The 27,508-nt window shown below is 43.6% G+C and overlaps 1 protein-coding gene across 1 annotated transcript in view; it reads right to left on the bottom strand.

Annotated features, from left to right (window-relative positions):
- The window catches only part of LOC140208510 (uncharacterized), a 64,991-nt gene extending 52,145 nt beyond the window's left edge, over positions 1-12,846 (bottom strand). The window contains exon 1 of the mRNA XM_072277233.1: positions 11,321-12,846. Coding sequence (XP_072133334.1) covers positions 11,321-12,763 — 1,443 coding nt within the window. The 5' untranslated portion in view covers positions 12,764-12,846. The remainder of the gene's footprint in view (positions 1-11,320) is intronic.
- Positions 12,847-27,508: the final 14,662 nt, after the last annotated feature.

Consider the following 27,508-nt stretch of genomic DNA (forward strand, 5'->3'; position numbering starts at 1 on the left):
TGCCACCCAAGCTTTAACCAGTTTGGGAATTGTATTTACACACATATAGATGCATAACATTGCTAACTTTTGATTTACCTGGTTTAAGTTACTATATTGAGTAGTTACTAATAAATAGTGATTTTTAATAACAAAACCAGACTCCAAGTGTGCTCTATTGCTGCTGGTTCATTTAGACCATTGTGTGTACGTAACAGATTCATTCAGTTATCTATCCTTATCACAGACTACCAGGTTCACACTGTTGAGAGGGTGTTCACCTGCTGTAAATGTGGGAAGCGATTCACTCAATAATCTTACATTATGTAACTCTCCCTTGGCTAGCAGCTTAATATAGGGGGTGATAGCCCCCAAGCCCGGCCAAACTTAAGAAATCTCGTTTGGGTGGATGCTGCGCGATATGTCCCCTGTTACAAATCAGTACCCTGAAATAACAAACAGTACACAACATGCGATTATACAATTGAGCTTCATAACTTTTACTCTGACTATGGGGTTAGTGAAGTAAACAAATAAAAGAAAAAGGGTCCACTCTCTCCATTCACATCTTCTCATCTCTCCCCAGCAAAAGACCACAAAAATGTCTCTTCCAGACTCACAAGGAAGAACATTTCTGTCATTGGATACCCCATACTCCAAAACCCTGTTATCTCTATTCGTAACCTAAACTTCTGCAGAGAAACCATTACCTCAGCAGTGAAACAGTGTAGAGAGGCCATTACATTAGCAGTGAAACCTTACAGCATGGTACACTTATGACAGACTACCGGATTCACACCGGGGAGAAAGTTTCAATAAGCTGCATGCTGGATATTTGTCCATCACCGTTGCTGAATGCAATTTTGAGAGTGACTGTCGGTGCTGAACTCTGCAATTATTGCTGCTGCTCACCACACCCAGTTCTGCACCCTGGTCACTGGGCATGGGAGGAGTTTCTTCTGCTGCATATTCACTTTTAATGGGAGTGGAGTTTAATATTCTGGATCTGAGACAAATAAATCAGTTTATTTTAAACTGTCTCTGGTACTTAGTGAATTTATAACATATATAGTGTACAGTAAAGAGTCAACTCAGGCCGGCTGGACCATGCCAGTGATTCAGTTCCACGACAGTCCTTTTTAAATCCTTCCCTGTTGTTCATCTCTCGCTCTCCCTGTGGTGATGGGTTCCAAACAGTCACCACTCTGTGGGTGAAGAGGTTTCCCTTGAATTCTCTGCAGACTGAAGAAGTCCAGCTGACTGCAGTTCTGTCTGAGATGCTCTTCGCCCCTCCAATCTCTGGGCTGAGGAAGAATGACATTGGTAGTTAACCTCCTTAATCACGACTCATTTCCACATTATGAGTCATTTTCCCTGCTTCTAAAGAGTTGTTAGAGAACATTACTGTCCTCTAAAGACTGAAAGCAGAATGGGAAACCATCAGCTGGATTTTCAATGATGCAGGGTCAGAAACCAGAGGCGGGTCTGCACAGGGCAGAGTTTGGGGCTCTGAACAATGGTTGGGATAAGAACGAATGATGAGGAGAAGGGGATCAGCAGTGGGACGTGGCAACGAATGACAGAGTAGCAAGATTTGGAAGCTGATTGACAGATAAAATAATTTGGTTGTCTGACTGCTGACACAAACAATTCCTGTGGTGAGGTGCTCCACTGGTCGAGGAACATGCGTGTGTTGGGAATGGTTTTATCTATTGAAGGGGTTGTTCCTGCTTGTTTATCCTGTAATATTATATCCGGATGGTTATTATGGATTTTCTTATTCATAATTATGTATTGATTATCATATAACTTGTAAGATTTTGACTCTAAAACTGGATCAGGTTTGAATTTATTGTGCCTTGATGAAGTTACAGTGGTCGTTCATGAGTTTGTATTTTAAAGCAAGATTTTGGTGAATGATATTTGCCACTTGATTGTACCTGCATAAGTAATCAGATCCATACTTTAATAACAGTTCAAAGATTGCGAAAATTATTCAGGAAGGGTCCCCATAACATTAAAAAAAAATCATGTTTCGAATCAGAAATCGGACAACGAATCTTCTCTAGATTAAGGCACAACATAACGTCAGATAGTCATTGAACATGAGTGGGCGGGGCAGGCTCCTTCCACTTGAGCAAGATCGCCCTCCTGGCCATAAGAGACATAAAGGCCAATACCCGCAAATTAGATGGCTTCAATTTTGTAGCACTGTCCTCAACAAAACCAACCATGGCAGTCAAAGGATTGGGCTTAAAGCTGACATTCAAAAGTGCAGAAAGCGTTTGAAATACATCTTTCCAGAATTTTTCAAGGTTCAGACATGACCAAAACATATGAATTATTGTGGCCACTCCATTACCACATCTATCACAGTAAGGGGAAAATATCTGCGTAGAAACGGGAAAGCTTATCCTTAGACATATGAACTCTATGTACCACTTTGAATTGTAATAAAGAATGATGAGCACATAATGATGGAGAATTAATCAATTTTAAAATAATCTTCCAGCTCTCATCAGATATGAAAACCTGTAAATCCCTTGCCCAGTCTCCTTTAATTTTATCTAAAGAGGCCATTTTCAGTCCCGACAGTAGACCATAAATGTAAGATATTGAACTGTTATCAAAGGGTTTCAAATTAAAAATTCTATCTAATATATTCTTATCTGGACTTGAAGGAATGTAAGTAATTGAGATCTTTAAAAACTCTCTAATCTGTAAGTATCGAAAAAAGTGAGTGTTGGAAAGGTTAAATTTCGTTGAAAGTTGCACAAAAGAAGAGAGATTCCCTCCATCAAACAAATCCTGAAATCGTTTATTATTCAGTCTATCCCATTCTTTAAAAGATGAGTCAATTAAAGATGGTTTGAAGAAAAACAATTGGAAAATATGGGACTTGAGAGGGAGAATCTCAATAAACCAAAATGTTTTCTGAACCGTAACCAAATCCTCAATGTATGTTTAACCACCACATTGTCAATTTGTTTATTTAAAGGTAAAGGAAGCGAGGATCCAAGTAAAGAAATAATGGAAAATTTTATAACAGAGTTGGCTTCCAATGAAGCCCATATAGGACAATTATCATGGTTAATGTAATATATCCAGAACGTAATATTATGTATATTAACTGCCTAATAATATAACCTATAATTGGGTAGGGCAAATCCTCTGTTCTGTTTGGGTTTTCGAAGGTGAGCTTTACTTATACCAGGTTTTTTATTCTTCCATATACAGGAAGAAAGAATTGAATCCAAAGAGTCAAAAAAAGATTTAGGAATAAAAACAGGCACAGCTTGAAAAAAAGTATATAAATTTAGGTAAGATATCCATTTTAATAGAATTGATTCAGCCAATCAGTGATAAAGAAAGAGGCAACCAATTAGAGAGTGTGTTTTTAAAGTAATTCAATACACTTTAAAAATTTCCTTAAATAAATCTTGTCAATTCTCAGTAATTGTTACTCCTAAATATGTAAATTGTTTTATTAAAATTTTATAAGGCAGGTTAATATCAGTTAGTATTAAATTGTTTAAAGGAAACAGCTCACTTTAATGTAAATTTAATTTATAATCTGAGAACTGACTAAAATTAGTCAGTCAACGGGACACAAATAGTAAGGAGGTTGTCACATTAGATATAAAAAGGAATAAGTCATCAGCATAGAGCGACACTTTATGAATAGTACCTCTCCTTAAAATACAAGTGATCTCTTCAGACTCTCGAAAAGCAATTGATAAGGGTTCTAATACCAAATCAAAAAGCAGAGGACTCAAAGGGCAACCTTGTCTAGTTCCACATTGGAGTTTAAAGGGTTTAGAATTCTGAAAATTAGTAAGAACCCAAGCGGAGGGAGATAAATAAAGTAATTTAATCCAATGAATAAAGTTAAGTCCAAAATTAAATTTTTTGAAGGATGTAAATAGAAAGTTCCATTCAACTCTGTCAAAAGCCTTCTCTGCATCCAAAGATATCACACATTCCGGTATTTCCTTAGATGGAGAATATATAACATTTAACAAACGCCGTATATTAAAATGGGAATATCGATTTTTAATAAATCCTGTCTGATCATCTGAAACTACAGAAGATATAATATTTTAAGTCTGCGAGCCAACACTTTAGATAAAATTCTAGTATCAAAATTGAATAAAGAGATAGGTCTATACAAAGAACATACAGTAGGATTCTTATTCTTTTTGAGAATGAGCAAAATGAAAACTTAGTAAAAAGACTGCGGTAGTCTTCCTACCTGAAAGTAATCAGTAAGGGTAGAACATAATTGTGGTGTAAGCAAGGAGCCTTATTAAACTCTTCAGAGAATCCACCGGGTCCTGGGGATTTCCCAGAATGTGATTCTCAAATAGCCTGAGCACTTCCCTCCTGGGAAATAGGTTGATCCAATTGCCTACAATCATCTAACGAAAGATTAGGAATATTTAATTGATCTAAAAATTATTCATTGCAATATTATCATTAACAGAGCCAGAACTATACAATTTAGAATTAAATTCCCTAAAAGTGTCATTAATTACAAGGTGGTCAGTTGTCAGGTCCCCATTAATTTTACGTATTTCTTTAATTTGCCGATTGGCTGAAAATGGCTTCAATTGATTAGCCAGTAGCTTACCAGTTTTATCTCCGTGAATATAAAGTTGACTTCTCTCTTTTAAAAGTTGGCTTTCAATTGGATACGTTAAAAAAAGATCATATTTAGTTTTAGTTTCAACACGTCTCATATGTTTCAGGATCAGGTACTGAAGTCCAGTTGCTTTAACTGATTGGCTAATTCATTTCTTTCTTTGTTAGCTTTTTTAATGATGTTTGCAGTATAAGAAAATTTGACCCTGGATGTATGCTATAAAAGTATCCCATATAATAAGGCTAGATGTCTCTTGCAACGAATTTTCTTCAAAAAAAAAGTAATTTGATTCTCCATAAATTTTTAAAAATTCTCATTGAATAACAGAGTTAAATGAAATCGCCAGAATCTACTCATGGGGATCGGACCAGAAAGATTTAAAGATAGAATTACAGGAGAGTGGTCAGAGAGAGCAATTTCTTTATATTCAATCAATTGAACTAATGGAATCATTTGACTATCAATAAAAAACTAGTCAATCCTGGTATAAGAATGATAGCCATGAGGGAAAAATGAATGGATGGAGAAAACGCCAAGCATCAACTATACCATATTTAGTTGGAAAAGAATGGATAAATAAAGCTGATTTATTAAGTGTGGATGGTTTAATAGATGAGTGATCTAATACTGGATCTAGTCAGCAGTTAAAATCTCCTCCCATCACAAGGGAGTACGTACACAAACCTCGCAAAAATGAAAATAGACGTTCAAAAAATCCTGGATCATCTACGCTGGGGCATAAACATGAGCAAAAACAATCAACTTACTGTCTGAACTCCCTGATACAATAACAAATCGACCATTAGGGTCCGAAACAACTTTATGCTGAATAAAGGAACTGTATTATCTACAAAAATTGAAAATCCACGTGATTTTGCATTAAGCGAAGAGTGGAATTGCATATCCTTCCACCGAATAAAAAAATGTAAGCTATCACAGCTGCGTATGTGCGTTTCTTGTAAAAAAAAAAGTGCTTTTAATTTTTTAATATAAGCAAACACTTTATTCCTTTTGAAGGGGTGATACAGCTCTTTCACATTCAAACTAAATAGGTTAATATTTTGAACCATTTTACATACCAATCAATGTGTAATTAAAAAATCTAGCCATAAGTTATTAAAACTAGAAAGCAAACCGTAAAGTAAGGTATTCAAACAAACAATCATACATTCAACCCAACAGAGCTCCCAGAGAGAAATAGGCCCTACCCCCCTCCCCTACCCAAAGCGAGAAAGCTGACCAATAGACAGTCAGTGAGCTAAGAACTAAGTACCGGCCCCAAAAAATCCTGTTGACAGAGAAAAAACCTCCAGTCCTGCAAGGTCATTATGCCCCTACCAAGACACAACATAAAAAGCAAAATAACTCAGTATTCGAAAATATGAAAGGATCACTTTAAACAAATTCAAAGAAAGCTGTATTAAAATAAAGCCTTAAAAAGGGATAAAATAAAGTAGTATCAGAAAAATATATAACAAAAGACAATATATGAACAGCCAAAACGTAACCTTATTTCAAATTCATATTAACAGAAGAAAAAACTTGATCAAATAAGAAATATAACAGTTTTAGACTTCATCCTTCAGAAACTCTTTTGCATCTTCAACTGAGTTTATTCTTTTTCACAATCCGTTCTTCAAAACGATACTCAGACGTGCGGGGAACTGAAGGGATGGTTTATATCCTTTATTATAAAATTCCAACATAACTTCTTTATATTTCATACGATCAGCCAAAACTTCAGGTGAATAGTCTTCCACAAATCTAACCTTGTAATTTTGGAAATTGATCATTCCTTGTCTCCGGGTATGGCGAATTAAAAGGTCCTTAATACGAAATTCATGAAAGGCTAGTCCGACCAATCTGGGTTTCGCTGCCAAGGACAATGGCTTCAAAGTCAGAGAGCGAGAAGCTCGATCGAGCTTTGGCTCCGAAGTGAATAAAGCAGGGAAAAGCTGCTTCAGAAAGTTTGCAAAAAACTTCGTAGGGTCAGCGCCTTCAATTGATTCTTCAAGACCCAGGATTCACAAGTTATTTCTCCTGTTTTTGTTTTCGAGACTGATGATCCTTTTCAGCATTTTATCACTAGATAAAGATAACTCCTTGCAGAGTTTAATTGTATCTTCAACGCCCTCTTCAAGTGTTATTAGCTTCATAGTATTCTCCTGAATTTGGTTCTCATGCTCAAATAAAGTTCGCTGAATTGTATCCAATTTGCCGTTAAGCAGTTGAAACTCCTCAGAGAATTCCTACTTTTGCTGTTTAAGGAAGTCACTGATTGAATCCAAAGTGACTGGGGATTCATCTTCTGTTTCTCTTTCTTTTGCAAATGCTTTGGTTCTTTTCCCAGCCATAGTAAAGCAGTATTGAAGTATTATAATAAGATTTCAAAAAAAAAAATGACTGGTAGAGACAATTAAGTAAACAGGGTAGGAGCAATCGAAAAGCAACCAACAGGGCTCTGACTGCTTCTTATACCTAACATATGCTTCCTTCTTCCGCTTGACGAGTTGCCTCACGTGTTTCGACAGCCACGGTTCCCTTTTCCTACCATTTTTTCCTTGCCTCAGTGGGACAGACCTATCCTGAACCCTGCACAAGTGGTCCCTAAACTTCCTCCACATTACTTCTGTGCTTTCACCTTTGAACACCTGTTTCCAATTTACTCTCGCTAGTTCCCGCCTCATCCATTCATAGTTAGCCCTTCTCCAGTTAAGCACTTTCCCATTTTGTCTGTTTTTATCCTTTTCCATAGCTATGCTGAAGCTAAGGGAGTTGTGGCCACTCTCACCAAAATGCTCCCCCACCAAGAGGTCTGCCACCTGACCAGGTCATTACCCAGAACTAGATCCAGTATGGCCTCTCCTCTCATCGGCCGGTCACATACTGTGTCAGGAATCCTTCTTGAATACATCTGACAAATTCAGCCCCATCTATTCCCCTTGCAGTCAAGAGGTGCCAGTCAATATGAGGGAAGTTGAAATCACCCATAACTACAACCCTGTATTTCCTGCACCATTCAAAAATCTGCCTGCTTATCTGCTCTTCGGTGTCCCGAGGGCTATTTGGGGGCCTATAGACTACTCCCAGCACAGTGATTGATCCCTTCCTATTTCTGACTTCCACCCACACCGACTCAGTGGACACTCCCTCTGCAGCGTCCTCCCTTTCTATTGCCATGATACTATCCCTGATCAGTAATGCTACTCCCCCCCTTTCTACCTCCCATCCTATTCCTTTTAAAACACCTAAACCCCAGTACCTGCATCAGCCAATCCTGCCCTTCCTCCAGCCAAGTTTCAGTAATGGCCACAACGTCATAGTTCCACGTACTGATCCATTCTCTAAGTTCATCCCCTTTATTCCTAATACTCCTAGCATTGAAATAGACACACTTCAACCCCTCAAACTGGCTACATTTATGTTTTGTCCCCTGCCTGTCCTTCCTCAGCAACTCAGAACACACAGCATCGTGCCCTTGTTCTTCTACCCTAATCACTGCACTCACATTCTGATTCCCACCACCCTGCCAAACTAGTTTAAACCCTCCCCAACAGCTCCAACAAACCTGCCCACCAGGATATTGGTCCCTTTCCAGTTCAGGTGCAGCCCGTCCTTGTTGTACAGGTCAGACCTTCCCCAGAGGAGATCCCAATGATCCAGAAATCTGAACCCCTGCCCCCTGCACCAACTCTTCAGCCACACATTCAACTGCCATGACTTCCTGTTCCTACCCTCTCTGTCTCGCGGCACAGGCAGCAATCCTGAAATTAGCACCCTTGAGGTCCTGCTTTTTCACTTTTTTCCCCTAACTCCCTTTATTCCTTCTTCAGGACCTCATCCGTACTCCCATCTATGTCATTGGTCCCCACGTGGACCAGGACATCTGGCTGCTCACCCTCTCTTCTGAGAATACCGAGAACTCCATCCGAGATATCGCGGACCCTGGCACCAGGGAGGGAACAGACTGGGATTCTATATCTTTCCCACAGAACCTCTTAACTGTCCCCTTAACTATCGAATCCCCTATCACTACTGCTCTCCTCTTTTCACTCCTTCCTTTCTGAGCTGAGGGTCCAGTCTCGGTGCCAGAGACGTGACCACTACAATTTGTTCCTGGTAGGTGTAGGTCGTCCCCACCAACAGTGTCCAAAACAGTATACTTATTGTTGATGGGAACGGCCACAGGGGTGCTCTGCTCTTTCTGTCTATTCCCCTTCCCTCTCCTGACAGTCACCCATTTACCTGTCTCCTGACTTTTAGGGGTGACTGTCTCCCTGAAACTCTGATCTATTACTGCCTCTGCCCCCCGAATGAACCGATTTCACAGGAGCTGCAGCTGGATGCACCTCTTGCAGGTGTAGATATCGGAGACAATTGTGCTGTCTCTGTCTTCCCACATCCTACAATCGGAGCACTGGACTGCCCTATCTACTGCCTCCATTACTAACTCCTAAGTTAATTAATTAAATAAACTTTCCCAGCCTTACCTTACTGGGAGCAAGCTCATCCTCTGCCTCTGCTCACTGAAATCTCTCGAGCCAAAGCCTCAAAGCTCCACTCCTTCACTGGCTGCTCTCCACTCCAGTCCACGTTAAACTCCAGTCCCAATAAAGGTGAATATGCAGCAGAAGAACCTCCTCCCATGCTCAGTGACCAGTGTGCAGAACTGGGTCTGGTGAGCAACAGCAATAATTGCAGAGTTCAGCACCGACAGTCACTCTCGAAATTGCATTCAGCAACGGTGATGGACAAATATCCAGCATGCAGCTCGTTGAAACTTTCTCCCCAGTGCAGAAATCGTGCTTGACCAATCTTCTAGAATTTTTTGAGGATGTAAGTATGAAAATGGATGAGGGAGAGCCAGTGGATGTAGTGCACCTCGACCTTCAGAAAGCCTTTGATAAAGTCCCACATAGGAGATTAGTGGACAAAATTAGGGCACATGGTATTGGGGGCAGAGTACTGACATGGATTGAAAATTGGCTGGCTGGCAAAAAACAAAGAGTAGTGATTAACGGGTCCCTTTTGGAAAGGCAGGCGGTGACCAGTGAGGTACCACAGGGTTCAGGGCTGGGACCGCAGCTGTTTACAATGTATATTAATGATTCAGATGAAAGGATTAAAAGTAACATTAGCAAATTTGCCGATGACACAAAGCTGGGTGGCAGTGCGAAATGTGAGGAGGATGTTATGAGAATGCAGGGTGACTTTGACAGGCTGGGTGAGTGGGTGGATGCATGGCAGATGCAGTTTAATGTGGATAAATGTGAGGTTATCCACGTTGGTGGTAAGAACAGGAAGGCAGATTATTATCTAAATGGAATCTATTTAGGAAAAGGGGAAGTACAACGAGATCCAGGTGTTCTTGTACATCAGTCAATGAAAGCAAGCATGCAAGTACAGCAGGCAGTGAAGAAAGCTAATGGCATGCTGGCCTTCATAACAAGGGGAATTGAGTATAGGAGCAAAGAGGTCCCTCTGCAGCTGTACAGGGCCCTGGTGAGACCACACCTGGAGTACTGTGTGCAGTTTTGGTCTCCAAATTTGAGGAAGGACATTCTTGCTATTCAGGGAGTGCAGCGTAGGTTCACAAGGTTAATTCCCAAGATGGTGGGACTGTCATTTGTCGAAAGATTGGAGCAACTGAGCTTGTATACACTGGAATTTAGAAGGCTGAGAGTGGATCTTGTTGAAACATATATGATTATTAAGGGATTGGACACGCAGGAGGCAGGAAGCATGTTCCCGCTGATGGGTGAGTCCAGAACCAGAGGCCACAGTTTAAGAATAAGGGGTAAGCCATTTAGAATGGAGTTGAGGAAACATTTTTTCACCCAGAGAGTGGTGGATATATGGAATGCTCTGACCCAGAAGGCTGTGGAGGCCAAGTCTCTGGATGCTTTCAAGAAAGAGATGGATAGAGCTCTTAAAGATAGCAGAATCAAAGGTTATGGGGGTAAGGCAGGAATGGGGTACTGATTGTGGATGATCAGCCATGATCACAGTGAATGGCAGTGCTGGCTCGAAGGGCCAAATGGCCTACTCCTGCACCTATTGTCTATTGTGAACCCAGTAGTGTGTCACAACTGTAACATGCTGTGAGGTTTCAGTGTTAATGTAATGGCCTCTCTGTAATGTTTCACTGCTGAGGTTACTGTTTCTCTGTAGCAGCAATGTTTACGTTACGACTAGAGACAACAGAGTTTTGAAGTGCAGGGCTATCCAATGAGAGAAATGTTGTTCTTTCTTGTGAGTCTGGAAGAGAGATTTTTGCAGGTCTTTTGCTTGGGAGCGATGAGAAGACATGAATGAAGAGAGTGGGCCCTTTTCCTTTATTTTTTCTTTACTAGCCCTATAGTCAAAGTAAGAACTACAAAGCCCAATCGTTTAATCGCATATTATGTACCATTTGTTATTTTGGGGTACTGATTTGTAATGGGGGTCACATCGTGCAGCATCCACCCAAACGAGATTTCTTAAGTTTGGCCGGGCTGGGGGCTATCACCCCCTATATTAAGCTGCTAGCTGAAGCGAGAGTTACATATGGTTAGATGACTGAGCGAATTGCTTCACACATTCACAGCAGGTGAACGGCCTCTCCCCAGTGTGAACTCAATGATGGACATTTGGTGGCAATGGCTGAGAGAATCTCTTCCCAAAGTCTGAGCAGCAGATCGGCCTCTACCCAGTGTGAACTCGCTGGTGTCTCTGAAGATGAGACAACCGAGTGAATCCCTTCCCACAGTCTGAGCAGGTGAACAGCCTCTCTCCAGTGTGAACTTGCTGGTGACTCAGTAGTTGAGATGACGTAGTAAATCCCTTTCCACAATCTGAACAGGTGAATGGCCTCTCTCCAGTGTGAACTCCCTGATGCACCTTCAGTTGAGATAACTGAGTGAATCCCTTCCCACAGTCTGAGCAGGTGAATGGCCTCTCTCCAGTATGAACTCGCTGGTGTACCTTCAGTTCAGATGATTGAGTGAATCCCTTCCCACAGTCTGAGCAGATGAACGGCCTCTCCCCAGTGTGAAATCGCTGATGTACCTTCAGTTGAGATGAACGAGTGAATCCCTTCCCGCAGTCTGAGCAGGTGAACAGCCTCTCTCCAGTGTGAACTCGCTGATGCACCTTCAGTTCAGATGACTGAATGAATCCCTTCCCACAGTTTGAGCAGATGAACGGCCTCTCCCCAGTGTGAACTCGCTGATGTACCTTCAATTGGGATGAGCAAGTGAATCCCTTCCCACAGTCCGAGCAGGTGAATGGCCTCTCCCCAGTGTGAACTCGCTGATGTACCTTCAATTGGGATGAGCAAGTGAATCCTTTCCCACAGTCTGAGCAGGTGAACGGCCTCTCCCCGGTGTGAACTGACTGATGTGTCAGTAGGTTCGATGACCGAGTGAATCCCTTCCCACACACTGAGCAAGTGAACGGCCTCTCTCCAGTGTGAACTTGCTGGTGTACCAACAGTTCAGATGACTGAGTGAATCCCTTCCCGCAGTTTGAGCAGGTGAATGGCCTCTCCCCAGTGTGAACTTGCTGATGACCCTTCAGTTGAGATGATCGAGTGAATCCCTTCCCACAGTCGGAGCAGGTGAACGGCCTCTCCCCAGTGTGAACTCTCTGATGTACCTTCAGTTGGGATGATCGAGTGAATCCCTTCCCACAATCCGAGCAGATGAATGGCCTCTCACCAGTGTGAACTCGCTGATGTACCTTCAGGTGGGATGATCGAGTGAATCCCTTCCCACACACTGAGCAGGTGAACGGCCTCTCCCCAGTGTGAACAGACCAGTGTGCTTGTAGGTGGGATGATCGAGTGAATCCCTTCCCACACACTGAGCAGGTGAATGGCCTCTCCCCAGTGTGAATACGTTGGTGTCTCTGTAGAACAGAGGACGAAGTAAATCCCTTCCCACAGTCTGAGCAGGTGAACGGCCTCTCCCCAGTGTGAACTCGCTGATGCACCTTCAGTTGGGATGAGCAAGTGAATCCCTTCCCGCAGTCTGAGCATGTGAACGCCCTCTCGCCACTGTGAACTGACCGGTGTATCCGTAGTTTATATGATTCAGTGAATCCCTTCCCACAGTCTGAGCAGGTGAATGGCCGCTCCCCAGTGTGAACTCGCTGGAGAGCCATTAGGTCAGATGACCGAGTGAATCCTTCCCCACAAATTCAGCAGATGACCAAGTTTCTGCCCAGGGTGAACTGACTGGTCTGTCCACAGGTGGGATGACCAACTGAATGCCTTCTCACGCACAGAACAAATGAATGGCCTTGTCCGGTGTGAACTTGCTGATATATCTTCAGTTGAAATGACCGACTGAATCCATTCCCACTGTTTGAGCAGGTGAATGGGCTCCCCCCCATGTGTAAAATGATGGGCATGCCAGCCGGTCAGATGATCGAGTGAATCCCTTGCTCCTCTTTTTAAGTATCTAGACAGAGACAGCAAAACTGGCGTGTTGTGTTCGAGATTCCCAAAGACAAATTCCTTGTCATTTTTAACCTGTAAAAATATTTACAAAATCCATCAGTGGGTGTAGGACAATATTTCAGATGAGATCCCTTGAGTTGTCAAGGTGTGATCTGGCATCACACTATTACAGTGAGGTTCAACCCAAGCTGGAGAGAGAAATCATCTTCTAACTGGGCACAGTGCTGGTATCTGGAATGACCATCAAATTCTCTGATGCTCTTCCTGTCTCTCTAAGAATGTGGCATTTCTGCCATCTCCAATCTGTGACCTGGCTCAGTTTGACTCTCTCCATTGGCATTATTCCGTTCCCACTGAGCTGCATGGGTTCCAGGCCCCACAGTAACTGAAACACTCTCACACAAATAGCTGGCAGTGCATTCCACGCAGCCACCACTCTCTGTGTAAAGAACTTACCCCTGACATCCCCTCGGTATCTATTTCAAAGCACCTTAAAACTATGCCCAATTGTGTTAGCCATTTCAGCCCTGGGAAAGAATCCTCTGGCTATCCACATGATCAATGCCCCTCATTAGCTTATACACCTAAAAAAGGCTCTAAACATAAAGAAGGAAATTATACATTGCTTTGAGGATTTGTTGGAAGTATACAAAATTATGAGGGTATAGATAGGGTAAATGCAAGCAGCTTTTTCCACTGAGGTTGGGTGGGATGACAACCAGAGGTCATGGGTAAGTGGAGAAGGTGAAAATTTAACAGGAACATTTGGAAAAGCTCTTTACTGAAATGGTCGTGAGAGTGTGGAATGAGATGTCAGCACAAGTGGTGAATATGAGCTCAATTTCACAATTAACTGAAGTCTGATAGCAGACTGGATGGTAGGGGTATGGAGGGCGATGGTCCTGGTGCAGGTAGTTGCATCAGACAGCTTAGATGTTTTTTCAGCATTGACTTGATGGGCCAAATACCCTGTTTCCATACTGAACTTCCCCATGTTTCTATGACAGAGAAGCTGGCCAAACTTGTCTGGAAGGGAAAAGGTAGGAGTGACAACGGAGCAGCAATGGCTGGAGTTTCTGGGAGCAATTCAGGAGCTGAGTGATCGATACATCCCAAAGAAGTGAAAGCATTGGAAAGGCAGGAGGACACAACTGTGGATGAAATGAGAAGCCAAAGCCAACATAAAAGCCAAAGAGAAGGCAAACAGAAGAGCAAAAACTATTGGGAAGCTTTCAGAAACCAACAGAAGACAACAAAAAAAAAGTCGGATGAGCTTGGGGGTGGAATTATGATATTGTAGTCATTAATGAGTCTTGGTGGCACCCAACAGTCTGAGGCATTTGGAGGAACAAAATATCCCGGGCCTCAATATCTCTTGAAAACCGAGGTTCCCTGCACCAGTTACCTTTCAACTTTTATTTTGGCAGGCACGTACAAACTCTACACCCTCAGAATTTCACTTCTGAAGGCCTCCCACTTACCAAGTACTCCTTTGCCAGAAAACAGCCTGTCCCAAACCACACTTGCCAGATCCTGTCTGATACCATCAAGATTGACCTTTCTCCAATTTAGAATCTCAACCCGCGGTTCAGACCATTCTTTTTCCATATTTACTTTGAATCTCATGGCATTATGATCACTAATTTCTGTCACCAGCCCTGGATCATTTCCTAACAGCTTATTGCACACTTCTATGTTGGGAATTCTACGAACTGATTAAGGACACATTTGACAAATTCTACCCCATCTAGTCCTTTTACAGTATGGGAGTCCTAATCAATATATGGAAAGTTAAAATCATTCACTGAATCAACCTTTGTTTCTTGGCATGGTCTGCAATCTCTCTACAAATTTGTTCCTCTAAATCCCTCAGACTGTTGGGTGCAACCAAGTCCCAATAATGTCTACTATATCATAATTCCCTGTCCTGAGCTCATCTGACTATCCTACGATGCTTCTTGCATTGTGATATACACAGCTCAGCACATTCATTGCACCATGCTCAACCATTTGATTGCTGACTCTATCTGAGATCCGAACAACATCTGACTGGTGTCAAGAAAACAACCTCTCGCTCATTGTCACAAAGACAAAGGAGCTGATTGTGGATGACAGGAGGAATGGAGACAGGCTAACCCCTATTGACATCAATGGATCTGGGGTTGAGAGGGTGAACAGCTTTAAGTTTCTTGGCATAAACATCACCGAGGATCTCACATGGTCTGTACATACCAGCTGTGTCATGAAAAAAGCACAACAGCACCTCTTTCACCTCGGATGGTTGAAGAAGTTTGGGATGGAGCCCCAAATCCTAAGAACTTTCTACAGGGACACAACTGAGAACATCCTGACGACTGCATCACTGCCTGGTATGGGAACTGTACTTCCCTTAATCGCAGGAACCTGCAGAGAGTGGTGCGGACAGCCCAGCACATCTGTAGATGTGAACTTCCCACTATTCAGGACATTTACAGAGACAGGTGTGTAAAAGGGGCCCAAAGGATATTGGAGACCCAATTCACCACAACCACAAACTGTTCCTGCTGCTCCCATCCAGGAAACGGTACCACAACAAAAGGACCAACAGGGTATCATCTTCCACCAGGCCATCAGACTGATTAATTCATGCTGATACAATTGCATAACTATGTTATATTGACTGTCCTATGTACAAACTATTTATTATAATTTACTATAAATTACACATTGCACATTTAGATGGAGACGTAATGTAAATATTTCTACTCCTCATGTATATGAAGGATGTATGTAATAAAGTCAAGTCAATTCAATTCAATTCACCCTCCCCACTATCTGTTCTGTCATTCTGGCTCCCATTCCCCCTACAACTTATTTTAACCACATCACCCCACTCCAACTCTAGCACTAGCGAGCCTTATCACTAGGATATTGGTCCCCTCTTGTTCTGTTCCTCTAACTAACGAATCCCCTATCACCCGTTTGACTTTCCTCTGCCAGGTAATTCCCCCAAAATGTTTCTAAAGTGGTTCCACCTGTTGTTGTGTGGGATGGACAGAAGAGTACTCTTCGATGGCTATTTAACCTCATTCCCCTTCCTGACTCTCACCCAGTTTGCTGTGTCCTGCACCTTGGGTGTAACTCACCTCTCTTCATGTCATGTCTATCACCCCCTCCAACTCCCAGCTGATCCAAAATTCATCCATTTCAAGTTCCCACTCTGTAAAGTGCAGGGTTACAAGCTGCAGCTGGATGCACATCTTGTATGTGAGGGCATCAGGGACACTGGAGGTCTCGCCACCTTCCCACCAATATCCCCTCTAATTTGTCATGACCAGTGTGCACATAAATCTTGTACTGTACATTTTTTTACCCAGTGACAACATGTGCACAGTGAATTTTATATAGAGAGGTATTTATTTTAACAGCTGGCATATCACTGTCAGTAAGAACTTTGATCTCCTCTGGGTTTGATCGAGTTCATCTGCACTCTCTCACAACCTATGTAGCAGGCCTGAAACCGTTAATGAAGGATTTTTTCACCAGAACTTTTGCACATTGTCCATACCTGATTTGCTTGCTGAATGACACTTTAAAAAGTCAGAATTCCAAATATCACTCCACTTCCTCTCACTTGCAAATTCTCTAGCAACTTTTGCATCACCACAATACACACAGGTAACACCAGTTTCTGTATTGTACATAAATATTTCCCCTATATAGATATTGGACTGGAGACCATTAATTTGGCTGACAACTGCAGACAGGAAGCTGTCCATGAACCTGGTGGTACGCGCTTTAAGACTTTTGCATCTCTTCCCCGATGGAGGTTTGGGTTTGCAGCAATAATGTCCAAAGTTGTGGGCATCTTTGAGTACACGGCCTGCTTTCCCGAGGCAGGGGAAGTGTAGGAAGAGTCCATAGAGGGGAGGCTTGTTTCTATGATGTTTCCAGATGAGACCAAAGTTCTCTGCAGTTCCTTGCAGTCATGGGCAGAGCTTTAGCCATACGAAGTTGTGAAGTATCGAGAAGAAGCTCAGAGACCTGGGCCTTCACCCTGCCTTGTGTAGCTGGATCCTGGACTTCCTGTCAGATGGCTGGCAGGTGGTAAGAGTGGGATCCCTCACCTCTGTCTCTTTGACCCTCAGCACACATGCCCCACAGGCTTGAATCCTTGGCCCCCTCCTTTACTCTCTGTGCACCCATGACTTGTGTCACCACCCACAGCTCCAATCTGTTAATTAAATTTGCTGATGACACTACATTGATTGGCCTAATCCCAAATAATAACTTTCAATTGATCAAATGCTTCCTGACAAGTCTCGGTCCAAACAAACTTTTCACTCTTCTTCAGGAGATTAGTCAGAGGAAGAGTGATATCAGCAAAGTTCTTACACAACTAACGATAATATCCAACCATTCCCAGAAACCTTCCAAGAGCCTTCTTACCAGTCTGTCACAAAAACTGTGGGTCAACTGTCTAAGAAAAATAACAAGATGGCTTGAGTGGCAAAAATAGATTGTGGTGCTTTTATTTACAAAAATAGTGGAGAAACAAAAACTTGGATGTCCACATGAAAACAAGAAATTTTTTTAAAAAAAATACTATATTATATATATATATATATATATATATATATATATATATTATATATATATACACACACACACAGCTTGCAATTGTCACTTGTCTGGTTAACAGCCACCCTCAGACTAAACAGAAAAAAAAACGACCCAAAGCCTTGGTAACCTGAGGCTTATAACAGCTAAGCCAATCCCCCGAGACTAACCAAAAGCTAATTAACTCAATTATCTTCCATTTCACACAATCTGAAACTCTACCACCAGTTCTCACAATAAACACATATACTTCATCACAGGATTCACCATTTCCCGGTTAAATAACTTGTATAAACCCCAAAACTTTACCACAAGATGAGTAATTAGGTAACATAACCCTTGTCCCAGGTAAAGATGGTATCCTCCACCATCAGCACACCTGTGCAGGTTGCTGCTGCCTCTATATAAGACAGCTCTATGCAGCAGCTCTGTTTCAGACCCAGTGACTGTGGAGGAGAGAAACGTCAGATTACCATGACACTTCAGCAAAACACTTACTGGAAAGATGAATATGAATAAATTCACCTGAGATAATAAAACTGTGACATAGTGTGTTTCTTTTTTTCATACCTATTACTGCTGGGGATGAGTGTAAAATTGTGACTGTTGATTTATTGTGACGTGTGCACTCACCACAATAACAGAGGGAATAATGTATGTGGATGACCCTTTGGGTGTTTTACCGAGTGTGCCATGAGACGTCTGTAATCAGTGATGGGCCTTCGTCACACAGTCAGAATAGGAACTTCAGAAATTGCCTGGATTTTGCCTGCACAGGAGCCAACTTGCCTTGACCTACAACACAGCCAAGACAGATCACAGAGGCATGGCCAAATTCACTCTTAGCTAAGTCAACTGTAAGGCTGACCCTGGAAAGCCTGTCAAACAGCTCTTCTACTACACAGATATGCTCTTCCCAAGTGTCACTCCCTGTGACTAAGTCATCAATATAGGTATCTGTGTGTCCTAACCCTTGAACTACAGAATCAATCATTCTCTGGAACGTTCCTGGAGCACATTTCATTCCAAATGGCGAAACATTGTATTCATACAACCCAGAAGGTGTCACAAATGCAGAAATTTCTCTACCTCAGTCCGTCAATGGAACACACCAATACCCTTTCACAGATCAATCTTTGTAAGAAATTACCTTTTCCAACCTTATCAATGCAATCATCCACCCTAGGGATAGGATAGGCATCTGTTTTTGTTACTGCATTTACCTTCCTATAATCAGTGCAAAATCTAACACTACCATCAAGTTTGGGCACAATAATGCAGGGTGAGCTCCAATCTGATGTTGAAGGCCTAATAATACCATTTTCAGCATATATTAAATTTCTTGCTCAGCCAATTTACACTTTTCTACATTCATGCGATATGGGTGTTGTTTAATCGGTTTGGCTTGACCAATATCTACGTCATGTACTGCGACCGTGGTTTGCTTGGGAACATTGGGAAATAAAACTTTAAAACTCAGAATTAATTCCTTCAGCTGTTGTTGTTGCTTTGGCTGCAGATGAGCCAACTTGTTGTCCACGTTTTTGAGAACAACCGAGTTCATTAGCCTAACTGGGACCATGTTTGGCTTGTGAAAAGTCTCAGACGAGTCAATTGTTTCATTCTCAGGGCTGTCAAATTTATATGTTTGACAACACTCACCGATGGTGCCTGCTTGCCAGAATAAGGCTTTATCATATTGATGTGTACCACCTGTGTTAGTTTACGTCAGTCATGTGTTTTAATAACATAATTCACATCATTAATTTGAGAGACTATTTCATACAGTCCATTGAATTTCGCTTGAAGTAGAATCGTCAACATTGGAGATAAGGCAAGCACATTATCCCCCACCTTGTATTTTCTTTTGTTTTGGTCCGCTTATCAAACCAACACTTCACTTTGTTTTGAGAAATCTAAGTTTTGTCTCGCTAGACTACAGGCCTGGTGTGGTTTATTTTTGAACTTCAAAACACAGTCTAACAAGTTAACATATACATCCCCATCAATCCACTGTTCCTTTAACAAGGTCAAAGGTCCCCTCACTCTATGACCAAATACAAGTTCAAATGGACTAAAGCCCAGTGATTCCTGTACCAACTCTCTTAAGCCTGATTTATACTTGTGCGTCAAGTGTACGCCATAGGCACTATGTACCCTACGCCGTCCCCACGCTGTACCCTACGCCACAGGGTAACGTGAACCTCCTCAAAAAAGTAACTCACGCGTCGCGGCGATGCAGACCGCAACAACTGTGATTGGTTCGCTCGGTAGCATTGCATTTCCGGTTGCTTTTCTCCGCCATGTCTGTACACTGATGCAAAATAAATGGTTGGAGACAATGAACCAAATCGTCAAATCTACCTGCCGACATCCGAAAATATTTGAAATGCATTTACTCGTCCATGTCTCTCACGATGAAGCTCAACAGTGTCAGAGAAACCCCACCGCCAACTGTTGGATGCAACCAAGTCCCCACAATGGATACAATATCATAATTCCCTGTCCTGAGCTCATCTGGCTTTCCTACGATGCTTCTTGCATTGTGATATACACAGCTCAGCACATTCATCGCACCATGCTCAACCATTTGATTGCTGACTCTGTCTGAGGTCTGAACAACATCTGGCTGGTGTCAAGAAAACAAACTCTCCCTCATTGTCACAAAAACAAATGAGCTGATTGTGGACGGCAGGAGGAATGGAGACAGGCTAACCCCTATTGACATCAATGGATCTGGGGTTAAGAAGGTGAACAGCTTTAAATTCCTCAGCATAAACATCACCAAGGATCTCACATATAACCATATAACAATTACAGCGTGGAAACAGGCAATCTCAGCCCTTCTAGTCCATGCTGAATGCTTACTCTCACCTAGTCCCACCAACCTGCACTCAGCCCATAACCCTCCATTCCTTTCCTGTCCATACAGCTATCCAATTTTACTTTAAATGACAATATCGAGCCTGCCTCTACCACTTCTGCTGGAAGCTCGTTCCACACAGCTACCACTCTCTGAGTAAAGAAGTTCCCCTCATGTTACCCCTAAACTTATTCCCCCTAACACTCAACTCATGTCCTCTTGTTTGAATCTCATCTACTCTCAATGGAAAAAGCCTATACACATCAACTCTATCTATCCCCCTCATAATTTTAAATACCTCTGTCAAGTCCCCCCTCAACCTTCTACGCTCCAAAAAAATAAAGACCCAACTTGTTCAACCTTTCTCTATAACTGAGGTGCTGAAACCCAGGGAACATTCTAGTAAATCTCTGTATTCTCTCTATTTTGTTGACATCTTTCCGATTATTCGGTGACCAGAACTGTACACAATACTCCAAATTTGGCCTTACCAATGCCTTGTACAATTTTAACATTACATTCCAGCTCCTATACTCAATGCTCTGATTTATGAAGGCCAGCAAACCAAAAGCTTTCTTCACCACCCTATCCACATGAGATTCCACCTTCAGGGAATGATGCACCATTATTCCCAGATCCCTCTGTTCTACTGCATTCTTCAATGCCCTACCATTTACCATGTATGTCCTATTTTGATTAGTCCTACCAAAATGTAGCATCTCACACTCACCAGCATTAAACTCCATTTGCTATCTTTCATGTACATGGTCTGTACATACCGGCTGTGTTGTGAAAAGAGCACAGCAGCACCTCTTTCACCGCAGATAGTTGAAGAAGTTGGGGATGGGGCCCAAAATCCAAAGGTCTTTCTACAGGGACACACAATTGAGAGCATCCTGACCAGCTGCATCACTGCCTGGTATGGGAACTGTACTTCCCTTAATCACAGGAACCTGCAGAGAGTGGTGCGGACAGCCCAGCGCATCTGTAGATGTGAACTTCCCACTATTCAGGACATTTACAGAGACAGGTGTGTAAAAAGGTTCCAAAGGATATTGGGGACCCAATTCACCACAACCACAAACTGTTCCTGCTGCTCCCATCCAGGAAACAGGACCACAGCAAAAAGACCAACAGGCTCCGGGACATCATCTTCCACCAGGCCATCAGACTGCTTAATTCATGCTGATACAATTGTAAACTATGTTATATTGACTGTCCTATGTATAAACTATCTGTTATAAATTACTATGAATTACACTTTGCACATTTAGATGGAGATGTTAAGATTTCTACTCCTCATGTATATGAAGGATGTATGTAATAAAGTCAATTCCATTCAATTCACCCTCTCCACTATATGTTCTGTCATTCTGGCTCCCATTCCCCCTATAACTTATTTTAACCACATCACCCCTCCCCCCAACACTAGTACGAGCAAGCCTTACCACTAGGATGTTAGACCCCTCTTGTTCTGTTCCCCTAACTAACAAATCCCCTCTCACCCCTTTGACTTTCCTCTGTCAGTAATCCCCCCAACAGTTTCTAAAGTGGGTCCACCTGTTGTTGTGTGGGATGGACACAAGATTACTCCGCGATGGCTATTTAACCTCATTCCCCTTCCTGACTCTCACCCAGTTTCCTGTGTCCTGCACCTTGGGTGGAACTCACCTCTCTTCATGTCATATCTATCACCCCCTCCGACTCCTCGATGATCCAGAATTCATCTATTTCAAGTTTCAACTCCTTAAAGTGCAGGGTTACAAGCTGCAGCTGGATGCACATAGAAACACAGAAACATACAAAATAGGTGCAGGAGTAGCCATTCGGCGCTTCGAGCCTGCACCGCCATTCAGTATGATCATGGCTGATCATCCAACTCAGAACCCTGCACCAGCCTTCCCTCCGTACCCCGTGATCCCCGTAGCCACAAGGGCCATATCTAACTCCCTCTTAAATATAGCCAATGAACTGGCCTCAACAGTTTCCTGTGGCAGAGAATTCCACAGATTCACCAATCTCTGTGTGAAGAAGTTTTTCCTAATCTCAGTCCGAAAAGGCTTCCCCTTTATCCTCAAACTGTGACCCCTCGTTCTGGACTTCCCCAACATCGGGAACAATCTTCCTGCATCTAGCCTGTCCAATCCCTTTAGGATTATATACGTTTCAATCAGATCCCTCCTCAATCTTGTACATGAGGGCATCAGGGACACCAGAGGTGTCCATACCTTCCCACCAATCTCCCCTCAAATTTGTAATGACCAGTGTGCACATAAAGCTTGTATTATGCATTTTTTACCCACATGTGCACAGTGAATTTTATATAGAGAGGCATTCATTTTAACAGCTATCAAATCACTGTCAATAAGAACTTTGATCTCTTCTGGGTTTGATTAAGTTCATCTGCACTCTCACACAACCTATGTTGCAGGCCTGTAACAGGTAATGAAGGATTTTCTCGCCAGAGCTTTTGCACACCGTCCATATGTGGTTTGCTTGCTAAATGACACTTAAAATGTCAGATTTCTAAATAACACTCCTTCCCACTTGCAAATTCTCCAGCAACTTTTGCATCACCACAATACACACAGGTAACACCAGTTTCTGTATTGTACATAAATATTTCCCCTGAACCCTCCCCCAGGTGACTGACGGTGGTGAACTCAGTGATGGCAATGCCAATGAATATGAAGGGAAGGGCAGTAGTCTGTCTCATTGGAGTCTGGCACATTTGTGATGTGAAAGCTACTTGTTGCCCAGGACAAAGGTGTTTGATATCATTATGTACCCAGAGAGAGTGGGACAAAACATGTTCTCACGGGTAGAAAGTCCAGAACAAGAGGAGGGAGAACAAGCAACAGACACAAAATGCTGGGGGAACTCAGCAGGCCAGGCAGCATCTATGGAAAAGAGTACTAATGCTGAGTTCCTCCAGCAATTTGTGTGTGTTGCTCGGATTTCCAGCATCTGCAGATTTTCTCTTGTTTGTGACTGGAGGCAGAACAAAGGTGATTTTCACAACAGCTGATGTAAAAGATTTTGTTCCCTTTCTCCGAGTTCCCGATCCTTGCATTTAGACAGCTGGAGCTCAGCTCTGTCTGAGAGACCCATCGGTTCCCATTCCCTCATCAGCCGGAAGCTCCCCGGGGCCCGTGTACGGATGGTGGGGCTGAGAGAGAGGGAAGAGAGCAGGACTGTCCCGGGATTGCGGGTCACGGAGTCCGGAGTCACAGCAACTACCCGAAGTCGGTGTTGGAAACGCCGCCCGGTGAGACCCCCAACCCGGAGACCCCTTCTCACCTCAACCGATCATCCGGGGCCTTTTGTGCCCCGCGCGCTGGTGAGCTCGAGCTTGGTCGGTTTAACGGCTGGGCTACTGATCACGTGACCAGCCCCTCCCCCACCGCTGTCAACAGAGGAGTCATGCGCTGCGCTATTCCCATTGGTGGGAAGCGATGTCAATCACTGCTTCCAGCCAATAGCGGAGGCGGACCAGCCGAGAGGGCGTTACCTCCGCCGACACCGTCTCCCGAACTTTCCGTCACGGCGGGACAACCGTCAAAGTAAATGTCCGCTTTCTGATTTATTTCCATTTCCCTCCGAGGGAAGTTGGGGCGTTTGTGAAGCGTCTCCTGCGGCCGGAGTCTGATGTGTCGCTGAGAGGTAGGAGGAGACCGCTCGGCCCGTCGGTTTGATGCCGGTTCCCCGGGGAGGGAGAGGATGAAGACGGTGAGAGAGGGGGCGGACAGGATGTTTGTCCCGGTGGGGACAGGAGGGGCTCATCTGTGGAAATGTCTGAGCCCACGGTGGTGGCGATTCACCACATTGGGGGGCAAACACCGGCAGACTGTTGCCCTGCAAGCGGGGCCAATGGTCCGGGCAAAGTGACAATTATTTGTGTTTTGTTGAGACTGTACCGGGAATATGGTGTAAAATCCCGCTCCCCACACTAACACGGGTCACACAGACCAAAGAACAAACTGCCGGAGGAACTCAGTGGGTCGGGCAGCATCTGTGGAGGGAAATGGACCGTCAACATTTCGGGCCGAGACCCTCCCTCTGGACTGAGAGTGGACGGGAAATAGTCCGAGAAAAGAGGTGAGGGGTGGGGATGGGGCAAGAGCTGGGGAGTGAGAGGTGGATCCAGGTGAGGGGGAGGTGGGAAGGTGGAAATAGTGACGGGGTGGGAGGTGAGTGTTTGGGGCAACACGGGGCTGCAGAAGATGGAAATTAATTCCATAGAGGATTAACAAAGAGGTTAGAGAGTATTTGTTATAGAGTGCGCAATGAAGATTCACCAGACTGATCCCTGGAGTGGTGGGGTCATCATATGAAGAAGGATCAAATGTGATAACCCTTTCATTTAGAGAATCGAGGACTGAGAGGTGAACACATTGAAATGCACAACATCATTACCGGTTGAACCAGGAATCCCAGTCTCTGAAAATGGGGGTGGACTGTACGGGACTGAGATGAGGGGAAATGTCTCCACTCTGAGGGTGGTGAATGTCTGTAAATCCCCACCACAGAGGCCGGTGAAGACTCAGTATTGTCCTCACATAAAAAAAAGAGGCCAGCAGATGTGTGGAGACTGAAGGGATCGAGGAAATGAGGATCAGGCAGAAACATGTGGCTGAGATGGGAGAGCAGCCGCCATCTTGGTGATGGTTCGAGGGGCTGAATGGCCACCTCCTGCTGATTCTCACTTGGTGTTTCAGTGTTCCTGTCCAGTGAGCCCGGAGGAATGTGAATAGAAAGTAGAAACATAGAAAAACTGCAGCAGTATAGAGGCCCTTCGGCCCACAATGCTGTGCCGAACATGTTCTTACCTCAGAAATTACCCAGGGTTACCCATAGCCCTCTGTTTTTCTAAGCTCCATGTACCTGTCCAGGAGTCTCTTCGAAGACCCTATTGTAGCCCATTCCACACACTCACCACTCTCTGTGTAAAAAAACTTACCCCTGACATCTCCTCTGTACCTAATCTCCAGCACCTTAATCCTGTGTCCTCTTGTGGCCACCATTTCAGCCCTGGGAAAAAGCCTCTGACTATCCACACGATCAATGCCTCTCATCATCTTATACACCTTATCAGGTCACCTCTCATCCTCCGTCGGTCCAAGAAGAAAAAGCCGAGTTCACTCAACCTATTCTCATAAGACATGCTCCCCAGACCCGGCAACATCCTTGTATATCCCCTCTGCACCCTTTCTATGGTTTCCACATCCTTCCTGTAATGAAGCGACCAGAATTGAGCATAGTACTTCAAGTGCAGTCTGACCAGAGTCCTACATTACCCTTCGCCTTTTAAATTCAATCCCACGGTTGATTAAGGCCAATGCACCGTATGCCTTCTTAACCACAGAGTCAACCTACGCAGCAGCTTTGAGTGTCCTATGGACTCGGACCCCAAGATTCTCCTGGCGGAGAATCTCACCTGGTCCCTAACACCAGCTCCATAGCAAAGAAAGCCCAGCAGTGTCCTTACTTTCTGTGAAGGCTGAGGAAGGTCCATCTCCCACCCTCCGTCCTCACCACATTCTACAGAGGACGTATCGAGAGCATCCTGAGCAGCTACATCACTGTCTGGTTCGGAAGCCATCTCGGATCGCAAGACCCTGCAGTGGATACTGAGGTCAGCTGAGAAGATCATCGGGGTCTCTCTTCCCACCATTGGAGACACTTACACCACACACTGCATCCGTAAAGCAAACAGCATTGTGAAGGACCCCATGCACCCCTCATACAAACTCTTCTCCCTCCTGCCACCTGGCAAAAGGCACCGAAGTTTTCAGGCCCTCACGACCAGTCTATGTAACAGTTTTTTCCCCCCAAGTATTCAGACTCCTCAATACTCAGAGCCTGGACTGACACCAACCTACTGTCTTGTTTATTATTTATTGTAATGCCTGCACTGTTTTGTGCACCTTATGCAGTCCTCAGTAGGTCTGGAGTCTCGTGTAATTTTGTGTTTTTTTACGTAGTTCAGTGTAATTTTTGTATTGTTCATGTAGCACCATGGTCCTGAAAAACATTGTCTCGTTTTTACTGTGTATGGTACCAGCAGTTATGGTGGAAATGACAATATACAGTGCCTTGACTTGACTCTGATCCTCCGCACTGCCAAGTCTTACCATTAATGCTATATTCTGCCATCATCTTTGACCTAATACAATGAACCAGCTCACACTTATCTGGGTTGAACTCCATTTGCCTCTTCTCAGCCCAGTTTTGCATCCTATCAATAAAGATATAGATAGATAGATATACTTTATTAATCCCGAGGGAAATTTGGTTTCGTTACAGCCGCACCAACCAAGAATAGAGCGTAAATATAGCAATACAAAAAACCCCAACAATCAAACACCAAAATGCAAACTATGCCAGATGGAAAATAATTCCAGGACCAGTCTATCGGCTCAGGGTGTCTGACTTTCCACGGGAGGAGCTGCATGTTCGATGGCCACAGGCAGGTACGACCTCCCGTGCTGCCAAGTGCTGTATCACGGTGGAATGTGGCCGAAGTCCAACAGTAAAAAGTTCAATATCCAGTCTGCAAACACATTCCTCAATCATAATATACCCCGGATTGCACTATCCGTTGTTAGCCAGATCAGTAAGCACCGAACTCCTTCACGCTTACCGCTCTCAGTGCACTTCCGGTCAGCCGGAATGGAATTACCCACCGAACTCCTCTTCTCCAAAAGTCTCTGTTGTCTCGACCCGGTCCTCTTTCCTCGACTTTGTGATCCCCCTCTGTGTGTTTTCCTCCGGATTTCAGCTGGGGTGTCCATCGCTCTGTTCGCTAAGCCGGCCGGTGTTTGCTGGTCCGTGAAATATACAATGCGACCTTGCTTCTGTCTCGCATGTTGGGATGTAACCATTTCCAGTGCTAAAGAAAACCCAAAGAAAACTCTCTCTACCAGCATGTTAGACAGCGTGCAGCTTCGACGTGTTACCGTGAGAAAAAAAATACAAAAAATAA

The sequence above is a fragment of the Mobula birostris genome, chromosome 13 (assembly GCF_030028105.1).
Source record: "Mobula birostris isolate sMobBir1 chromosome 13, sMobBir1.hap1, whole genome shotgun sequence".
Lineage (NCBI taxonomy): Eukaryota > Metazoa > Chordata > Chondrichthyes > Myliobatiformes > Myliobatidae > Mobula > Mobula birostris.